The sequence below is a fragment of the Drosophila teissieri genome, chromosome X (assembly GCF_016746235.2).
Source record: "Drosophila teissieri strain GT53w chromosome X, Prin_Dtei_1.1, whole genome shotgun sequence".
In the NCBI taxonomy this organism is placed as follows: Eukaryota; Metazoa; Arthropoda; class Insecta; order Diptera; family Drosophilidae; genus Drosophila; species Drosophila teissieri.
In genome coordinates this window covers 19,123,710-19,139,492 of record NC_053034.1, presented here as the reverse complement: position 1 = coordinate 19,139,492, position 15,783 = coordinate 19,123,710, and the positions used below count along the sequence as shown (strand labels likewise).

General features: G+C 42.1%; 3 protein-coding genes across 4 annotated transcripts; 1 reads left to right on the top strand and 2 right to left on the bottom strand.

The window, feature by feature from the left end:
• Nucleotides 1-77: 77 nt before the first annotated feature.
• Nucleotides 78-7,702, bottom strand: LOC122625264 (heat shock protein beta-1). Of its 2 annotated transcripts, XM_043805290.1 has the most exons (5): nt 7,230-7,702; nt 1,688-1,714; nt 815-896; nt 656-751; nt 78-588 (listed from the first exon to the last, which is right to left on the bottom strand). In XM_043805290.1, the coding sequence occupies exons 1-5, from the start codon at nt 7,406-7,408 to the stop codon at nt 394-396; spliced, it is 579 nt and encodes a 192-aa protein (XP_043661225.1). In that variant the 5' UTR covers nt 7,409-7,702; the 3' UTR covers nt 78-393. The 2 variants fall into 2 exon arrangements, with proteins under 2 accessions (XP_043661225.1, XP_043661226.1); XM_043805291.1 differs by lacking the exon at nt 1,688-1,714 and having other exon boundaries at nt 7,230-7,701.
• A 3,761-nt stretch (nt 7,703-11,463) lies between these two features.
• LOC122622984 (sin3 histone deacetylase corepressor complex component SDS3) lies at nt 11,464-12,992 on the top strand. The gene is made up of 4 exons (XM_043801818.1): nt 11,464-11,682; nt 11,782-11,890; nt 11,959-12,667; nt 12,740-12,992. The coding sequence occupies exons 1-4, from the start codon at nt 11,607-11,609 to the stop codon at nt 12,824-12,826; spliced, it is 981 nt and encodes a 326-aa protein (XP_043657753.1). The 5' UTR covers nt 11,464-11,606; the 3' UTR covers nt 12,827-12,992.
• Nucleotides 12,993-14,210: 1,218 nt separating this feature from the next.
• On the bottom strand, nt 14,211-15,262 carry LOC122622985 (40S ribosomal protein S10b). The gene is made up of 3 exons (XM_043801819.1): nt 15,208-15,262; nt 15,076-15,132; nt 14,211-14,856 (listed from the first exon to the last, which is right to left on the bottom strand). The coding sequence occupies exon 3, from the start codon at nt 14,853-14,855 to the stop codon at nt 14,373-14,375; it is 483 nt and encodes a 160-aa protein (XP_043657754.1). The 5' UTR covers nt 14,856; nt 15,076-15,132; nt 15,208-15,262; the 3' UTR covers nt 14,211-14,372.
• Nucleotides 15,263-15,783: the final 521 nt, after the last annotated feature.

Below are 15,783 nucleotides of genomic sequence, written 5' to 3'. Positions count from 1 at the left end.
TACATCTTTTTAAAAGTGAAAAGAATCGGCAGCTAATTAGTCAATGATGCCCAACTCACTGATCAAAATCCCCTCAGTTGGATAAATATTGATTTATTTTCGATGGCAGGAAAGGAAAACCAATGGGGGACAACTACGACAAAATTGATTACGTTTAATGCGAAAATTATAAATATGAATTAAATTAATCAAATTTAATAATAATTTGAATTATATTTAAGTTAATGAGTAGTACGTCAGTAACATAGTTTAGCTTTAAGTCAGAACCAAAAAAATTAATCATTTAGATAGGATTGGATTAAACTCAATGTGTGTATGATTTAATCTGATCGGCGGCAGCTCGGACTCCTCCTGCTGCGTGGGCCATGGTGACTGGATAACTGGGCAGGGCCTTCACTTGTGCGCGATGGGAATCAGTGTCTCGCCGGCGGTGAGTGCTGGCAGGGGGGCGTCCACGGTCAGGACTCCGTCCTTGCTGAGGGACGAGCGGATGGACTCGGGGTTCACGCCCTTGGGCAGCAGGAACTCCCGGTTGTACTCCCTGTACACGCTCTTTGTGTCCGACTTCTCCTCGTGCTTGGCGTGCACCTAATTTAAAGCAAGATATCTCTGTTAGAGCGACTCTCGGGCATAACAATCCTGAGCAGGTACTTACCAATAGCTTCTGGTCGACGGTTTTCACCACAATTTCCTCGGGCGCATACTGGCTGACATCGAAGCGCAGCTTCAGCACTTTGTTGTCGCCCTCATCCTGCAATTACGGATCTTAGTGTTAGGATTTGGCAACCAGGGATAGCTTTCGTGCATTGCTTACCTGGATCAAGGGTGAGCTAATGTCGGAGACGTAGTTCTGTTGCTTTGGGATTCGGGATGGCAGAGCCGAGTTTGTCGTTGAGCTGCAAAAAGGTTGAAATGAACATAAGTATCACAAATAAGTAAAACGAAACTTAAAAACAAGTAGATTCCATATAAAATCAAAAGTGTTAGGGATGCGTGAAGGAACCTGGTGGAGGAGTTTGTGGTTGTGGTAGTAGTGGTTCTGGTGGTCCTAGTGCTACGAAAGGTATTTTGCAGTGTGCGCGTGAAGGCCTCCATGCTGATGCTTCTCCGGGATGAAACTGATCCGGACAGAACGAACCCAACTTAAATGAAGCCGAGATGCTCGAGGGCTATCTAATAATAGATCTGGCTTCCGCTTGGAAGCGATATATGTACAAATGTACATGTATACGGATGTGGGGGGAGCAGCTGGCACCCTCGAAATATAAATCTCCATATGTCTGCATTGGGTGTTATAATTTCTATTTTAAGGACATTCCCATAAGGGAATTGAGATTCGGGGGAATCTTCAAGGCTTTATGTTCAAGTCGTGTCTTAGGACACAGCATGCTTAGAAAGACTAAACACAGAAATATACCATATGGATCCAAAATTTCCCTTTACTTAACATTTTTATCAGTTCGTCTATTAGTTTTAAGCGAAGTGTATACATTTCTAGCAATATACGTCTTTACATGCGATGCATTAGGTACCGATTTTTTAGTTTAGTCTGTGAATATGTGAGGGTATTGCAATTACACTTAGCCAGTGTAGTAGTTACCAACAATTAGGGGTTGAGTATAGAAGGGAACATTCAGGATAAACATAAAATAAAAGTTTAGGTTGTAAACTTTCTACGTTATTGTACCTGGTAGTTGTTGTTTTTTTAGTAGAGCTTTTGTTTTAAGATAGGAGAGGAGATTATTATAATATGGAAATTATTGCGGTTGTTTAATGTTTTCCAAGCGGCAAGAAAGAGAAAAATAGAGAAAATATTTGTATATTGAGTTAGATAAAAAGGTAATTACACAAGGGGCAGCAAATTTTTAAACTTATATGTATATAATGGAATACCCTAGAATCAATAATAGAGTTATGCAATTTTAACGATAACCAACCAAACATTTTAAGACTGTTCGGTTATACAGCCGTGGACGTATAAATAGCACAAAATGAAGTTCATCTTTTTGAATAGTTTTTTTAATTAAAAAAAATTTCTTGGAAATAAAACAGCTTTCGTTCTTCATAGCTTAGCTTATAAACTAATAAATTAATTAATCAAAATGAATAAATGTTAAAAAAAAAAGATGTGGTAATTTAAAAACTAAAAAACTACGAAAAATGCGTGGTCACAGAAATAGCACAATTTCAAAATATCTTCAATTAATCATAAAAAATAAGTTTAAAAGTAATTAATGTAAAGCAAATTTAATATTTGGTTGAGTATCCATGATTTTTGATGACTGCGTTACATCTTCAACCCATACTCTCCACAAGATCCTGACATCTATCCTTTGGAATGGAGTTCCAGGCTTCTTGGTGGACACCTTTCCACAAATCGTCAAGATTCGAAATTTTTTTTTTGGATATCATAACCTTGACATCGTTCCATAGATTTTCTATTGGATTTATGTCAGGGCTTTGAGCCGGCCATTCCAGAACTTGGATGGGTTCGTCCTTCAACCACTTTTTAACGACACGATATGTGTGCTTTGGGTCGTTGTCGTGCTGGAATGTCCATTTCAGAGGCATGTTCTCAAACGTAAATGGTTCCATTTGATTTTTGAGAATGTCCACATACATAAAGCGATCCATTACGCCATTGATCCGGTAAAGCGGACCCACACCTCGCCAGGAAAATGCACCCCAGCACATAATGGAACCGGCACCGTGCTTAACAGTCTTCATGGTGTACCTGGGGTTAAGAGCTTGGCCTTTTGGACGACGAACAAATGTTTTCCCATCGGGTCCTACTTTATTAATTTTTGTTTCATCGCTCCAAAGGATGTTTTTCCAAAAACTCAGGTCCTTATCCCGGTGGGCCCGTGCGAAACTTAATCGTTGCGATATGTTGCGTTTTGACAGGAGCGGTTTTTTTCTGCTGATGCGTCCAAAGAGGGAAGCTTCATTTAGTCTTCTTGCCACTAATTTCCTCGATACATTTGTGCCACATTCTTTATTTATTTCCTCCAAAATTTCGCGGGAGGACTTGAAAGGATCCGCCTTGCTCTTCCGTACTATGAGCATATCTGTACGCGGATCAGTTTTTCGTGGCTTTGGTTTGCGTTTTTTTTGATTGGTCAAATATGCTGTGTTTTCCTTCACTACCTTTAGTGCATTATATACCATTTTCCTCGAACATTTCATTATTTCGGCAATTTCAGCAGGTGTATTGCCAGATTCAGTTAGGTTGAATATCATCCTCCTTTCTTCAACTGAACAATGCTTTCCTCGACCAATTTTTTTAACTTTTGTATTAAATTACATTAATTTGTTGACGAAATTTTTTAAATCACGAAAAAAAACTTAGAAAAACCACTTTTTACACGGAATTTGCTGTAAGTTCTTTAAAGTGTGCTATTTCTGTGACCACGCTAAATAATCGCTCGCGAACGAAAATTAAGCATAAAGCAGAAGAAAAAAATGATAATGGTAAATTTTTGGGTTGTACGTCATCTAGAAGAGAGCAATAATCAATTCACATCAAAATTTTTGGAATCGAAAGCCAAATACTTCTGAAATAATCGATCTAAAGTTACTGTTCTGATGTGTGCTATTTATACGTCCACGGCTGTATGTTTTCTTGTAATTAATATTTAATATTTATTGGCTCATGTTGCACAAGTTTCTAATATGTGCATATACTAATGATTGCTCCTTTGTTTCCCCCAATCTGTTTTAGACTGTAAATTTATGTATCCATTAAGATCCAAGTACTTGAGAAATATATTATCTACAAGAGAGATATGTATTCATAAAATTACATATTTACCCAGGAAATAATTTATTGGTCATAATGATTACTTTGTATTACATTTTGTCGCACTGCTTTAGCACTTTTGTACATTTATATTTTTGGACTTTCAGAAGAGAATTTAAAAGATATCTAAACTTATTTATTTTTTGTGATTTAATTTTTTTTTTCACTTCATTCAATTTTTGAACTATGTATTTGTTTTTAAGGTCCACCTAAATCTGCATTCTTAGCTTACGGGATCTGATTTACCGTTAAGCCGCTGTGCGTGTCGTGTCGCTATGATGGCCTTCTAGGTGTGTGTGTGTGCTTGCGAGCGAGAGTCGTTGATAAGCAGCCATCAACTGCCACTTCGCGAATTCAGCGGAGGAAGCTTATCAATCGGAGCCGAAACGTGAACGTGCGTGGGCTTTCTGGCGACCTTGCGACTGACTTGCTTTCCGAGGTTGATCGCCCCTCGAAGAGAGAAATCAATAGTGCGCTAATGATAAGTACCAATAACCGTTAGTCGCCTGGTCAAAGTTTCATTGGACAGCATGAAGAGGCACCTGCCCTCCCACTTTGGCAACCGCTCTCACTCCCACCCTCTCTCCAGGGCCCACGTATGTATATACGTGTGAGTGTGTGGTGGGACTACAATATCTCGCTGGCATCTGATGACAATGATGTCATGCATATTTTTTCGTTATTGAAAAGCCAAACGAAAGGAAACCAAAGAAGAACGAAAATAAACACAGGCACGAGAGACAGCAAAGAAACCAGAACAAGCGCAAACAAAATGGCTCTCTTTTGTTGTTTGCGGTGCGCGCGAGTGTGTGTGTATATGCACGTGTGTGTGTGTGTGAACAAATGTCGAATTATAATATCGATTACCGGCGACGATCGCCGCTTTGTCATCGATTGGAATCGAATTGAATAAAGTCGAAGCGCAGCGCAGCGCAATAGCTAAAAATTGACATGATATCATCGCAAACCGCTGCTCATTTGAATTATCAGCATCCAGCCACCAATATTGGCAACTAAATCGCCGCAGCGTGTGCTCATCCCAACTGAAAACTGGCCGTGTGTGTGAAAGCTTTTCGCAAATACCCAGCTATTTGCTGGGTAAATATGTACATACATTTGAATGTAGTATGATCTTAGCGTACTTATTTGTTTAAACTGTGCGCACACACAACCGATCGCAAGGCCGATTAATGAGTCTATAAATTAGGCAAACCGTTGGTACTGCCTATGTTTGGCATACATACGATCCGTCCGATCTGGTCAATACAATTTCCATGCATCTGTATAGATATTCGCATCAATTTACTTCACTGGAAGGCCCATCTAAGTCCCTCTGAATCCGCATATTCGAATATCTGAAGGCGCTAGCATTGAAATGCGGTTTATGCTTATGGCCAAGTCGCAAATAAGGCCCTGCACCACCCACAATTCATCGTTAGTATATGTATGTACATATGTACATACTCGTAAATATGTGTATGTACAAGAAAGTTTATTTAAGATATGCAAATTGCCCGAACAGCTTTTGGCAGCTACGTAGGAATGGCATATTTGTAAACATGTTTTTGTAATGCCATAATTAAATATAGTTGGGAATCCGATTGCAGCTTGTAGTGGAAGCTAAACAATTTATTGTCCATGGTCGAGATATTGTGCCCTAAACATGTAGTTATTGCTGGGGCTGTGCACGTCAAATCCAAATCCAAGTAGCCAAAGCGCTCCAAATCCTCACTTCGGTAGGGGAGACCTACCTGTATAGATTTACCGCCCTGTATCTGGGCGTGCGTATATTCCGCGCTGAGTCATTCGGATATCACGCAGCGTTTCAATCGACGACACGCCACAGCCAAAGCCAAAGCCGCATACATAGGTCAAAGGTTGCGACAGTGGTCAGTAAAAGGCGGATAATCGCCGATTCCACGCATCAGTAATATGATTGAATCATTTGGCAACTATATACTGAAATACTATCTAAACTGCTAGACTACGTGGCCAATCTCTGGCGATTAGGCTAATCGCCCAAGCCCTGGCACCCAACTTACGCTGCCACTGTGTGTTTGCCTTCCTTTCCAATTAAATTTGCAGTCAGGAACAGGAGCACAGGTGTAGCAACAACAGGGGGGCAACCAATTTGGGTTAATTTCCTTTCACTGCCAACTTTGGCGTTGAATGGGCAAAGTTGAAAGGCGGGCTGCCGAGTTCCTGATGAGTGGCAAGAGTGGGAAGAGTCGGGCGGGAAGTTTCTGTTGTGGCCATGCAAATGCAGTGGCGACCATGGAGAAGCCAACAACAAATAGTCCATCAGTTCGATTGCGTCATACGCCGAGGTCGTCCCAATAGCAACCAAAACTGGCGCCCACGCAACGCAACTCCAATGGAAAGGCTAACGAGGCGCGCAACCGCGACGGCCACGGCGTCGGAGGCGACATAATATAATATTTGCCATTTGCCTGGGGCATTGTTTGTTTATTAATCGCTGATTTGGGCAATGAACCCATGTTCATTGAAAACGACACTCGTCGTAACATTCCACTGGAATTTTCTCTAATTCGTGTGAATATGCGAGGGTGTCAATCCTGAATCACTTAATTGGCTTGCAAATGAAAATAGATTGCTCAGTAGACGCGATTGCCAGTTAATAGTTTTAAAAACTACAAAATGGTAGACAGGTGTGTGTAAAAATAGTTGGAAATTTCAAAATCACGATCCATCCGATCGTAGCCGTGCTTTCGCTTTCCACTTTCAAATATTTAATATTACTCGCAGAGACCAGATTTTAATATCTTATCTCACTATCAACAATTACATTTTTCTGCTTAGGTAGGAACCCCACGCACACACAGGTACACACACACAGACGCGCACATAACGGAATGTCTTGGCACAGGTGATTCTCAAAGTTCGAAAAATTCCGTTATGCCCTACATAACGGTTGCATAAACCAATGGGTCTCGAGATCGTGGGAAAGGGGAGGGAAGGGAAGTGAAGGAAGAGACGCTGGCGGACCGGGGGGCGGGGGATTACTTGCGGGTGGCGGGCGGATACACATGTGTTTCTTGGCCGGAGACAGCGGCGGAGAATTTAGAACTGGTGACTCATCCTCCCCCAGAGCGACGGCAAAGAAACACACATAGTGTATCTGGGGCGAGTATCGAATCGGGCCGCTCGCCTTCTATGAGGCCCACTGTTTGGTGTGTATGTTGTACATATGTACAAACATATGTACATACGTACGAATCTGTGAGTGAAGTGCTCCAGACCAGTGGGCGATGTGGCAAGATGTGCGCCTATATTTAGAGAAGCCCACAACTAGGCGACGAAGGGAGTTGGTGGTGCCATCGCGCTATACCCCGGCGAATCAGGCAGTGTAACCCACAGTTGTACCCACTGGTATCACTAGTATCACTGGTATCATCGGTAACCCGCTCACCTGGTGGACTCGAAGAAGTTAGCCTCGCGGTTCATCAGCTCGTGACGGAACTTGGCCATCTCCTCCTCCATTTTGCGCATCTCGGAATCGAAGCGCTCGCGGATGTTGCTGAACTCCGTGTCGATGACGCTGAAGTCGCCCAGCTTGATGGGGATATTCCTCTTGTTAGCCTCGGCCATTTTTGTGCTGTTTGTTGGTGGTTATTTGGTGGTTGCTTCGCTAGATGGGGTCTCCAATCTCTTCGATGTACACTGTATACCGTATATACTGTATACCGCTGTATTATTCTCTGCTCTGCTCAACGCGCTTTCGAGCTTGTTCACTTGCTAATCGACCGACAGAGCAACCAAAAAAAAAGGGGAACTCGATGGGTTTTCTATATGTATTCGAAACTCAAGACGTTCAAGTGTGTGGTTTCGGTTGGACGTATCGCACAGATAGCCGCGTTTCAATTTCTCGACTGTTTTGCATTCTGAGGGAGTCTTTGCTTTTATAGCTTTTGTACCGATTGTACTTCGATTGCCGCTGCGCAGTATAGCGATATCGATAGGTCGACGACGCGACGATGACTACATCGATTGGTGGATGGGCGGTAATTTGAATATGTTAATGCCCCCGTCTAATTCATTAGTGCTTCAATTCCCTAAATGAAATAGATTAAGTGTACAGTAATGACTAAGATACAGGAATTAGGATATAATTAAGCCATAGAGGCATGTATCTGGTATTATCATCAAATCGCACCATTAGCATACAAAAATTCGGATACAAATTTTTGCGACGATGAATGATTTTGCAATTGACTTTAAAAATATATACTATATATATACATATGTATATATACATATATATCATATATATATACTAAGTATATACTATACTATGAAATGTACTTAATCAATATTAAGATGTTCATCCCAAAACAATATAACTTAAAATACGTTTCTTTAATACTCGTTAATATTTAGAAATAAATCGATTTTAAATAATTAATTGATCATAGGATTAAGTGTTCCAAAGCCCTCTAATTAGCAACTATTAATTAGTTGATGATTAACCCGAACTGCTCTTAGTTTGCTTAAAACTTTTGCGTGGGAGCCACTCAGTCATGGAAGTGAGTTCCTCGAACTGCGACTGCATCCGAAGCTCACACAGCTGATCCCAGTCCTTTTGGTCGACGGGGGGCGCATAGTTATCTGAATGCGGCGTGCACCATTTCTGAGTGCTGTGAGTGCTAGAGTGAGTGCGAGTATGAGTGGTGAGTGTGAGTCTGAGCGCAAGTGGCGCTGCAAGCGATCGTGTTGAGTTAACCGGTTGGCGATCAACACTTCCTACCGTTTTGGGAAGTGTTCTTTGGTGGAGAGAAGTGCACATTGGTAGAAAGTGAGTTTTTCGCGCTGTGGGTTGGCATTATCCATCGTCTTAAAATAGAACATTTATGGCGTGCTGGCCCACGATACCTTGTTCATGGTAGCGGGCTTACACCCAAAGCTCATCATCATTAAGACCTTAAATCAAAAAGCCGATTCCGCCCAGTGTGCTGAGTCGATAAATCCCAATATTAGACCGGGTGGGTGGATAACGTTGGCGGCCCAAATACACACAGAGAAAATGAGTATGGAACATATTGATTTGAATATCTCTATGCTGCACCAAGATTGGGAATCGTGTAAATGGGTTTGAACTATTTTATTTACTATTTTTACATATAACGATTACATTATAGAATTGGTTTCTTGCCCTACCAGTGGGCGTTATGCATTGCAGTAGCTACAATATTGTAATTTGACTTTAAGTGTAAAATGTATAACCTTTTTTCTGCCAGTGTGCTCAGCCATATCCATGGAACTACCCACTTCGCATCGGTTTGTTTGTAAACAAATGCCAAATGAGTCAGCCGCGTGACATTGGCGGTCGGAGCCGAGAATCGTGAATAGGGAATCCAGTCGAGTCCATTCGATTCGAGCACGGAGGTTTCCTTTTAGGGAGCGTCTGACAGGGGAATTAAAATGAAATTAATGAGGTCCGGTTGCAGAGTTGCAACTGCAGTAAAAGTGTGAGATGTGAATGCTTTTTGTACAACAAGTTGGCTACCGTAGGTAAATGAATAAATATGCATCTGTATGAATGCAAAACATTATGTATTGAATAAAATAAAATGTTTTAGCTGAACAAACTAGATTTTATTTTCAAATTAGCAATGGGTTTTCTTTTACAACAAAGCCATTAGCTGAACATCATATTTTATTTGTATTAAAGCTCTTATTGCATGCACATAATTAGAATTTATATTATTACAATCCAAAAGCGACATATTAAAATGCCATTTTTGGATTTTCCGCCGAGAGAGCTTCGCTTGTATTTTGAATCCGTGACCGTTTTATTGCCCGAAATTCCATCGGGGGCAACGGCAGTTGGGCCATCCAAATAATTATAGATTTAATCACGAATTACGAAAATAAAATGACAATCATCGCTGCTCAACGGCTGAGGTGTTTTCATTGTATTTTTCACAGCGCCCACATGCTCGCAATGGCCGTTAATGCCGCCTGTCCAAGCAACAAACTCATTTTCATCAATAATGTCGACCTTGAAGTCCCCAGTGCCTCCACTAAGCCCCCGCTCGGCAATCCGCGAAAATAATGGGGATACATCGCATCTGTTGCATATGTGTGTTGTCTGCTGCAGATCGAGGATGCTTCTTCTGGACTCCCATTTCATCATTTTCCAAAGAGGATTCCAAGATCTAAGTTCCGTACTACTTTCAATCTTAACTTTCTTTTCATTCCACTCAATTACACTCATGAGTTTTGATACATTTCATGAATTCCGATCAGCTAGGTGGATAATAAATAGGAATCATCTAGAAACATGAGTCTGCAGTATGTGTATTATTGTTTTGCCAAGACAACTGAAAGAATTTACATACATATCTACATAAGTTTGTACATATCTCGTGAAGATCAACGAGAAATTGGGAAAACAAATTTTCCCCACGTCACCAGAGAATTCTACTCACACGGCAATCGAGGCAAAAAGCAGAACAAGTGTATATATAGTATGTGTATATACATAAGTGCTCTAGTCATTTGCCGGCATGTCATCCCACTTATACTCATAGTCCATTCCAAATCGAAAAGCAAAATAAAAACGGCAACACGAAATAGCCAAGTAGCCGAAAAGCCATATAACCAAATAGCCACCACCCCCCCACAATCTCGCAGTCAGAAATCAATCAAAATTTGCTCGCGATGATTTAGCATGGAATTTTTGGCCGATGATGAGCGCTCACTAATTTTTCAGCTCGGGCAAATGGCACACAGCGATCTCCGCCTGCGTGGGCGGCATCATCATCCACTGGCCAGTGGATACCTCTTGCTTGACGACAGCACTGAAATATGTGTCAGCCCAGCCACAGTATTCAAACAAAAGCATGCTTTCGCCCATGTGGATCGGAATGGCTATGTGGATTGTACGTGAAAACGCGTATTACGTATACGTACGAGTGCAGTGCTTGTGCGGGCACTATTTAATTATAGGCGGGCAGATACACAAATTAAACTTTATGATGCGCAAAAACGACAGCCCCAAATTTATTGTTCGAAACTGTAAACCGTTCACGGCTTAAATCATTTGTTAAGCTTTAGAAAAAAGGCCAAATGGAAGCCGTGAGTTACTCAATTAAATGACTCCCACAAAGCTGTAATTCATTTCCATTCTAGCCTGCTGACATATTTTTGAAATATATCCGCTGATGTCATGGGGAATGCGTCATCAAAATTTGTTTTCTATCCTAATAAATGCAGCAATTACCATTTTCCTATATACATACATCACATTTCGGTTTGGTTGTCTGATTAATTGATTAATTTTAAACATGATACCATTTTTTTTCTAACCGTTATTGTTTTTTGAGTTACTAGTATCTAGCGTAAATATATTGATTAGATCTTAGTATTTGTAATATAATTACAACTACTGAAATAAACACGAAAAGATATGAAATATTTTATATATTTATTTATTTATAATTTTAGTGGTAAAATGGAATCCTGCTGTAACGGAAGCTATTTAAAAATCATAAATTTGAACTACGCGCGCATTTAATATCGATATCCGATAAAAATGTATGATCAACAATGGTATCGGCGATTGGCAGCCCTTCTGCAAAACGGCCACACTGCACGCTAGGGCTGGACAAGGAACGATAGTAGTCGGGCTCGATATATCGATACTGTCGTGGGTGTCTCACTGTATGCGTGTGTATATCTGGCATCGCAGCGAAGAAAATAAATAATAATAAACAATTGCCACAAAAATTGTTGTTCCTGGGAATCACGTTTCAAAGTCTCGAGTTCCGTACCCACCGAAGCAACCATGACCGCCTACTACAGCCATTACGCGGCGGACAACTACGACGACGAGTCGATAGGCGACGAGCGCAGCGAAGAAGGTGAGTACCAGTACGCACACGGCTTTCCAAGAGGAGGCTTCACTTACGTCCCGCGTCCTACGCGCTCCCCCTCCCAATTCCACTCGCACTCCCTTCCAGACACGGACGACGCCAGCGAGACGGAGTTCCGCAGCCCCAGCCGCTACGGCGGCACGAATGGCACCTCCAACAGCAATAGCATGGGCACCAACAGCGAACTGAAGGAGCAGTAAGTAGTGGCATTCGCATTCGCATCCGCATTCTTACTCCTACTCTATCATCATTTCACTCCCGCAGAATGTACCAGCACAAGCTGCTCAACCTGCAGAAGCAGATGGAGGAACTGGGCCAACTGGTGCACCCGGAGTACATAAAGCGCGTGAAGAAGCTGGACAACCAGCTGAAAGAACGCCGACGGCTGAACGAGATCTACAAGGAGTACATGCGCGAGTGCGTCGAACGGGACTATGTGCTGGAGAAGATGGCCGCCCAGAAAGAGTACGACGAAAAGATGATGGACCTTAAAGACAACCTGATCTCAGATTTCGAGGACCGCAAGCGTCAGATCGAGAACGAGCGTTACAGCCTCGAGCTCACTAACGATTCCATGGAGATCAAGACGACGGTCACGCGCAAGCTGCGTCGTCGGCCTAATGAACCGCTTCCGGTGATCGAGAAGCGCCGCAAGCCGGCCACCGGACAGCTGCTCGTCTATCAGCTGGATGACAAGGAGATCGAGTCGGACCTGAAGATCATCCAGCGGGGAAGACCTAATCCAGTTCTCCAGCAGAACGGTAGTGGCTCCTACGGCAGTGGCTCCCAGCAGCAGCAATCGATGCACGTCCTGGCCGAACCGACCTCCAACAGCGGCCTGGTGGAGACCCGCATCGAGGACAACAAGCTGCTGTACGAGCGGAGGTGGTTCTGCCGCGGCCAGCAGGTCTATGTGGAGGGCAAGGAGATGAGCAAGTTTGCGGCCACCATTACGGCCATTGGCAACGAGGTGGTGAGTTCTCCCTTCCCCTTTTCGGGTTGCAAGCACCGCCCGTCAGCTTCTAACTATGATTCGTTCTTGCAGGTTTGGGTGAAGCGCACCAACGAGACCAAGGTCAAGATCAACATGTCCCATCTGGCCAAGGGCAAGATCTCAATAAAGCGCCGATAGCTCCGACGCCGGGCCGGGCGCCTTCACATCGCGCCCGCCCCGTTTCCTCGGCCAAGAGACGTATTTTCATAAAATTATTGGTACAGACTTAGCACTAGATTAGGTGTACATTTTTCTTAACGAGTATTGCACATTGTAAATAATGAAACAACAATTATTTTGTATACAAAGCGATTTTTTATTATTGCAAGCAATTACTTTTCGGTGCATTGCGTCTTAGTTGCGAAGCAAAACGTTTTTGCGGGAAACACATAGGGCCAAATCCAGCCTTTAAACATTTAAAGGAAATATTGAAGTCTCCATATTACTTCAGATTCATTGTACAAAAGGGCAAGTGTAGCACGTATTCCCGTTGATTTTTTTACGAAGTACATAACCTTACCTATCCAAACCAGTTTGTACCATATGTTAAACCTAGAATAAAAGCCATATGGAAATCCGCATATTGATGTAGTTCTTTTAGGCCTTTATAAGTAGGCTAAGCGATTCGAAATACTTTATGGTCCAAGTATTGTAGCACACCTGCAAGTGCGTTGACTAGTTTACTCTGGGCTAGCGGCTATAGGCACACATCATATTAGTTGAAAGTAACCAACGTTTAATGGGGAATTACATAAACTTTGAAATAAAATAAGTAGACAAAAATACGATGTAACTTTTAAGACAATTGATACAAAAAACTAAAGCCTAACTTTGGGAAAGGGAATGCTCTTGTATTAACAGTATAAGATTTAATATTAATATAAATAAAATTCGGCTCGTGAGCAAAAGAAGGGTATTTAAGTAAACTAGGCATTAAGTTAATTGTCAACGTTGGGACAGCGTGAACAAATAAAACGGAATTAAACAATAAAAGCTGTTTGATTTTCTTTGATGCGACATCATTATTTCGAGAGTAGGAAAATTCATTCTAAGCCCTGCTTTATACACTTTAGCTAACCTATTTCAGAATGCCGTCAATTTAAGTAGCTTTTGCTATGAAAGACTGGAACCTAATGCTATTTTAATATTTTAAAACATTGCTTTGAGCCAACTTGACCAGTTCCTACCTAAATCAATATACAATCAATCTTTTAAAATTAAAAAATTATTATACAGCCCTATCGTGTGTACTTAAGTACTTTTTCATGATCAAACCTCCTATTTTCCACAGAAACACGAGGACTGTCTGTACAGACCAACGCAATATAGAGTGCACTACTATCCACAAAAGTCTACTTCTAACAAAAGGAACTCTAAAAAGGTGCTTATTGCCAAAACGTGTTGGGCCAGTAGTTTCGGTTTGGCCGGACATCGGACCATTTAGCACAGTTGGAATCTGAATCCACATCCGATTTGCACACCACAATCACTGGACCAAAAAAAAAAAAAGGAGAGCACGGAATTTCACTTGCGTTTGCTTTATAATTGATCGTCATATCATAAAACACACACACATTTTTCAGATGTTGGTTTCTTCTATTGTTGAGGGTATGGATCTTCAGTTCAACATTTTACTGAGTGATTTTTATACATTAGAAAAAAAAAACTGAAGCGCCTGGGTTGTTTAGTTGCGCGATCCGCGTCCGAATCCGCCACGGAACTCGACCTCTCCGGCACCGGGTCCAACATCGCCCTTCTTGTCCACTCCGCTGCCGCCGGGAGCACGTCGGTAGGCGGAACGATCCTCGCCGGTCTTGGTGGCATCACCGGGTCCGCGTGGGCCGCCAACGGCGGGACGGGGACGGACGGTCTCCGAGCGGGCAGGGCGCTTCAGGGTCGAGGGCACGATCTCGGGAGGCAGGTGGAGGTAGCTGCGCAGCTCCTCGATTCCCTCGTTGGTGAGGTACCAGTAGTAGTGGCGCCAGGCGAACTGCTCCTTCACCAGACCGCGCGAATGGAGCGACTGCAGAGCCTTGATCACGTGCAGGTTGGGGATCGACTCCAATTCCGGGTGCTTCTGGGCATGGAAATCCTTCTTGGCCACGATCACGCCCTCCTTGAAGAGGTACTCGTAGATCGCGACACGATGGGCCTTTGGCATAAACATTCTGCACAAACAAAAAAAAAAGCAATTAGATTGGGTTCATTGCCAGGATAAATCTACAGATGCGTCTGGTATCCAATTCACACATTGTTTATTGAGTCTGAAGACTCGCTTCTTTGTCCACATAAAAAAAAATATACACATGCATTCATTCAGGAACAACATTGGGCGCATATTTTCCCGGTGCGTCCAGTTGAAAATCGGGTATTTGGGCGACAATTACCTGGATTGATTTGCAAACACAAAGTTACACGAACGCGAACGTATCGTAATACTCCCGCTGCAAGTAAGAAAGAGAATTGGAGGTTTTTAATAAGGAGTTTTGCTTAAAAATTCGCGGAGCACACGCACTCACCGGAAACGTGAAGACGAAAAGAAAGGGAAACGGAAGGGATGACAAGAAGAAGACGGAGAGCAGTGTGGCCGGACGGTTCGATATGTGCCAGCAATCGATTGCGTCGCTAAAGCATCGATATTTCTCTAGGCATAATCCACGAGTGAATCAAATGATTGCATCCGCAATACAGGTCGTGGTGCACAACTTAACTTACAATTTTCGGAATCACTTTATATTCACCCCATTATTTTCGTCTTAATCACGTATAATGTCTAATAGGGCATTCGATAGCGACAGTGGTGCCGGACTTGAAAGTATCGATTTCCAAATTGATAGGTTCCATGCCAAATATTAAGTTGATACACACACCGCTATTTGCAATTGCAACTTATCGATAATTTTTTGTTGTCAAAGAATCGCAATTATTTAATGCCAATAAGTTCAGTGATGGAACAGTAAAGCTATCGGCTTCAACAATTCCGTTTTTTTGTCATGTATAATTATGATATATAATATCTCTCATGACTTCATTTAAAATTAATAAAAAAAATGTTTATTTTAATTTATTACTTATAATATTTTAAGTTATAAGAT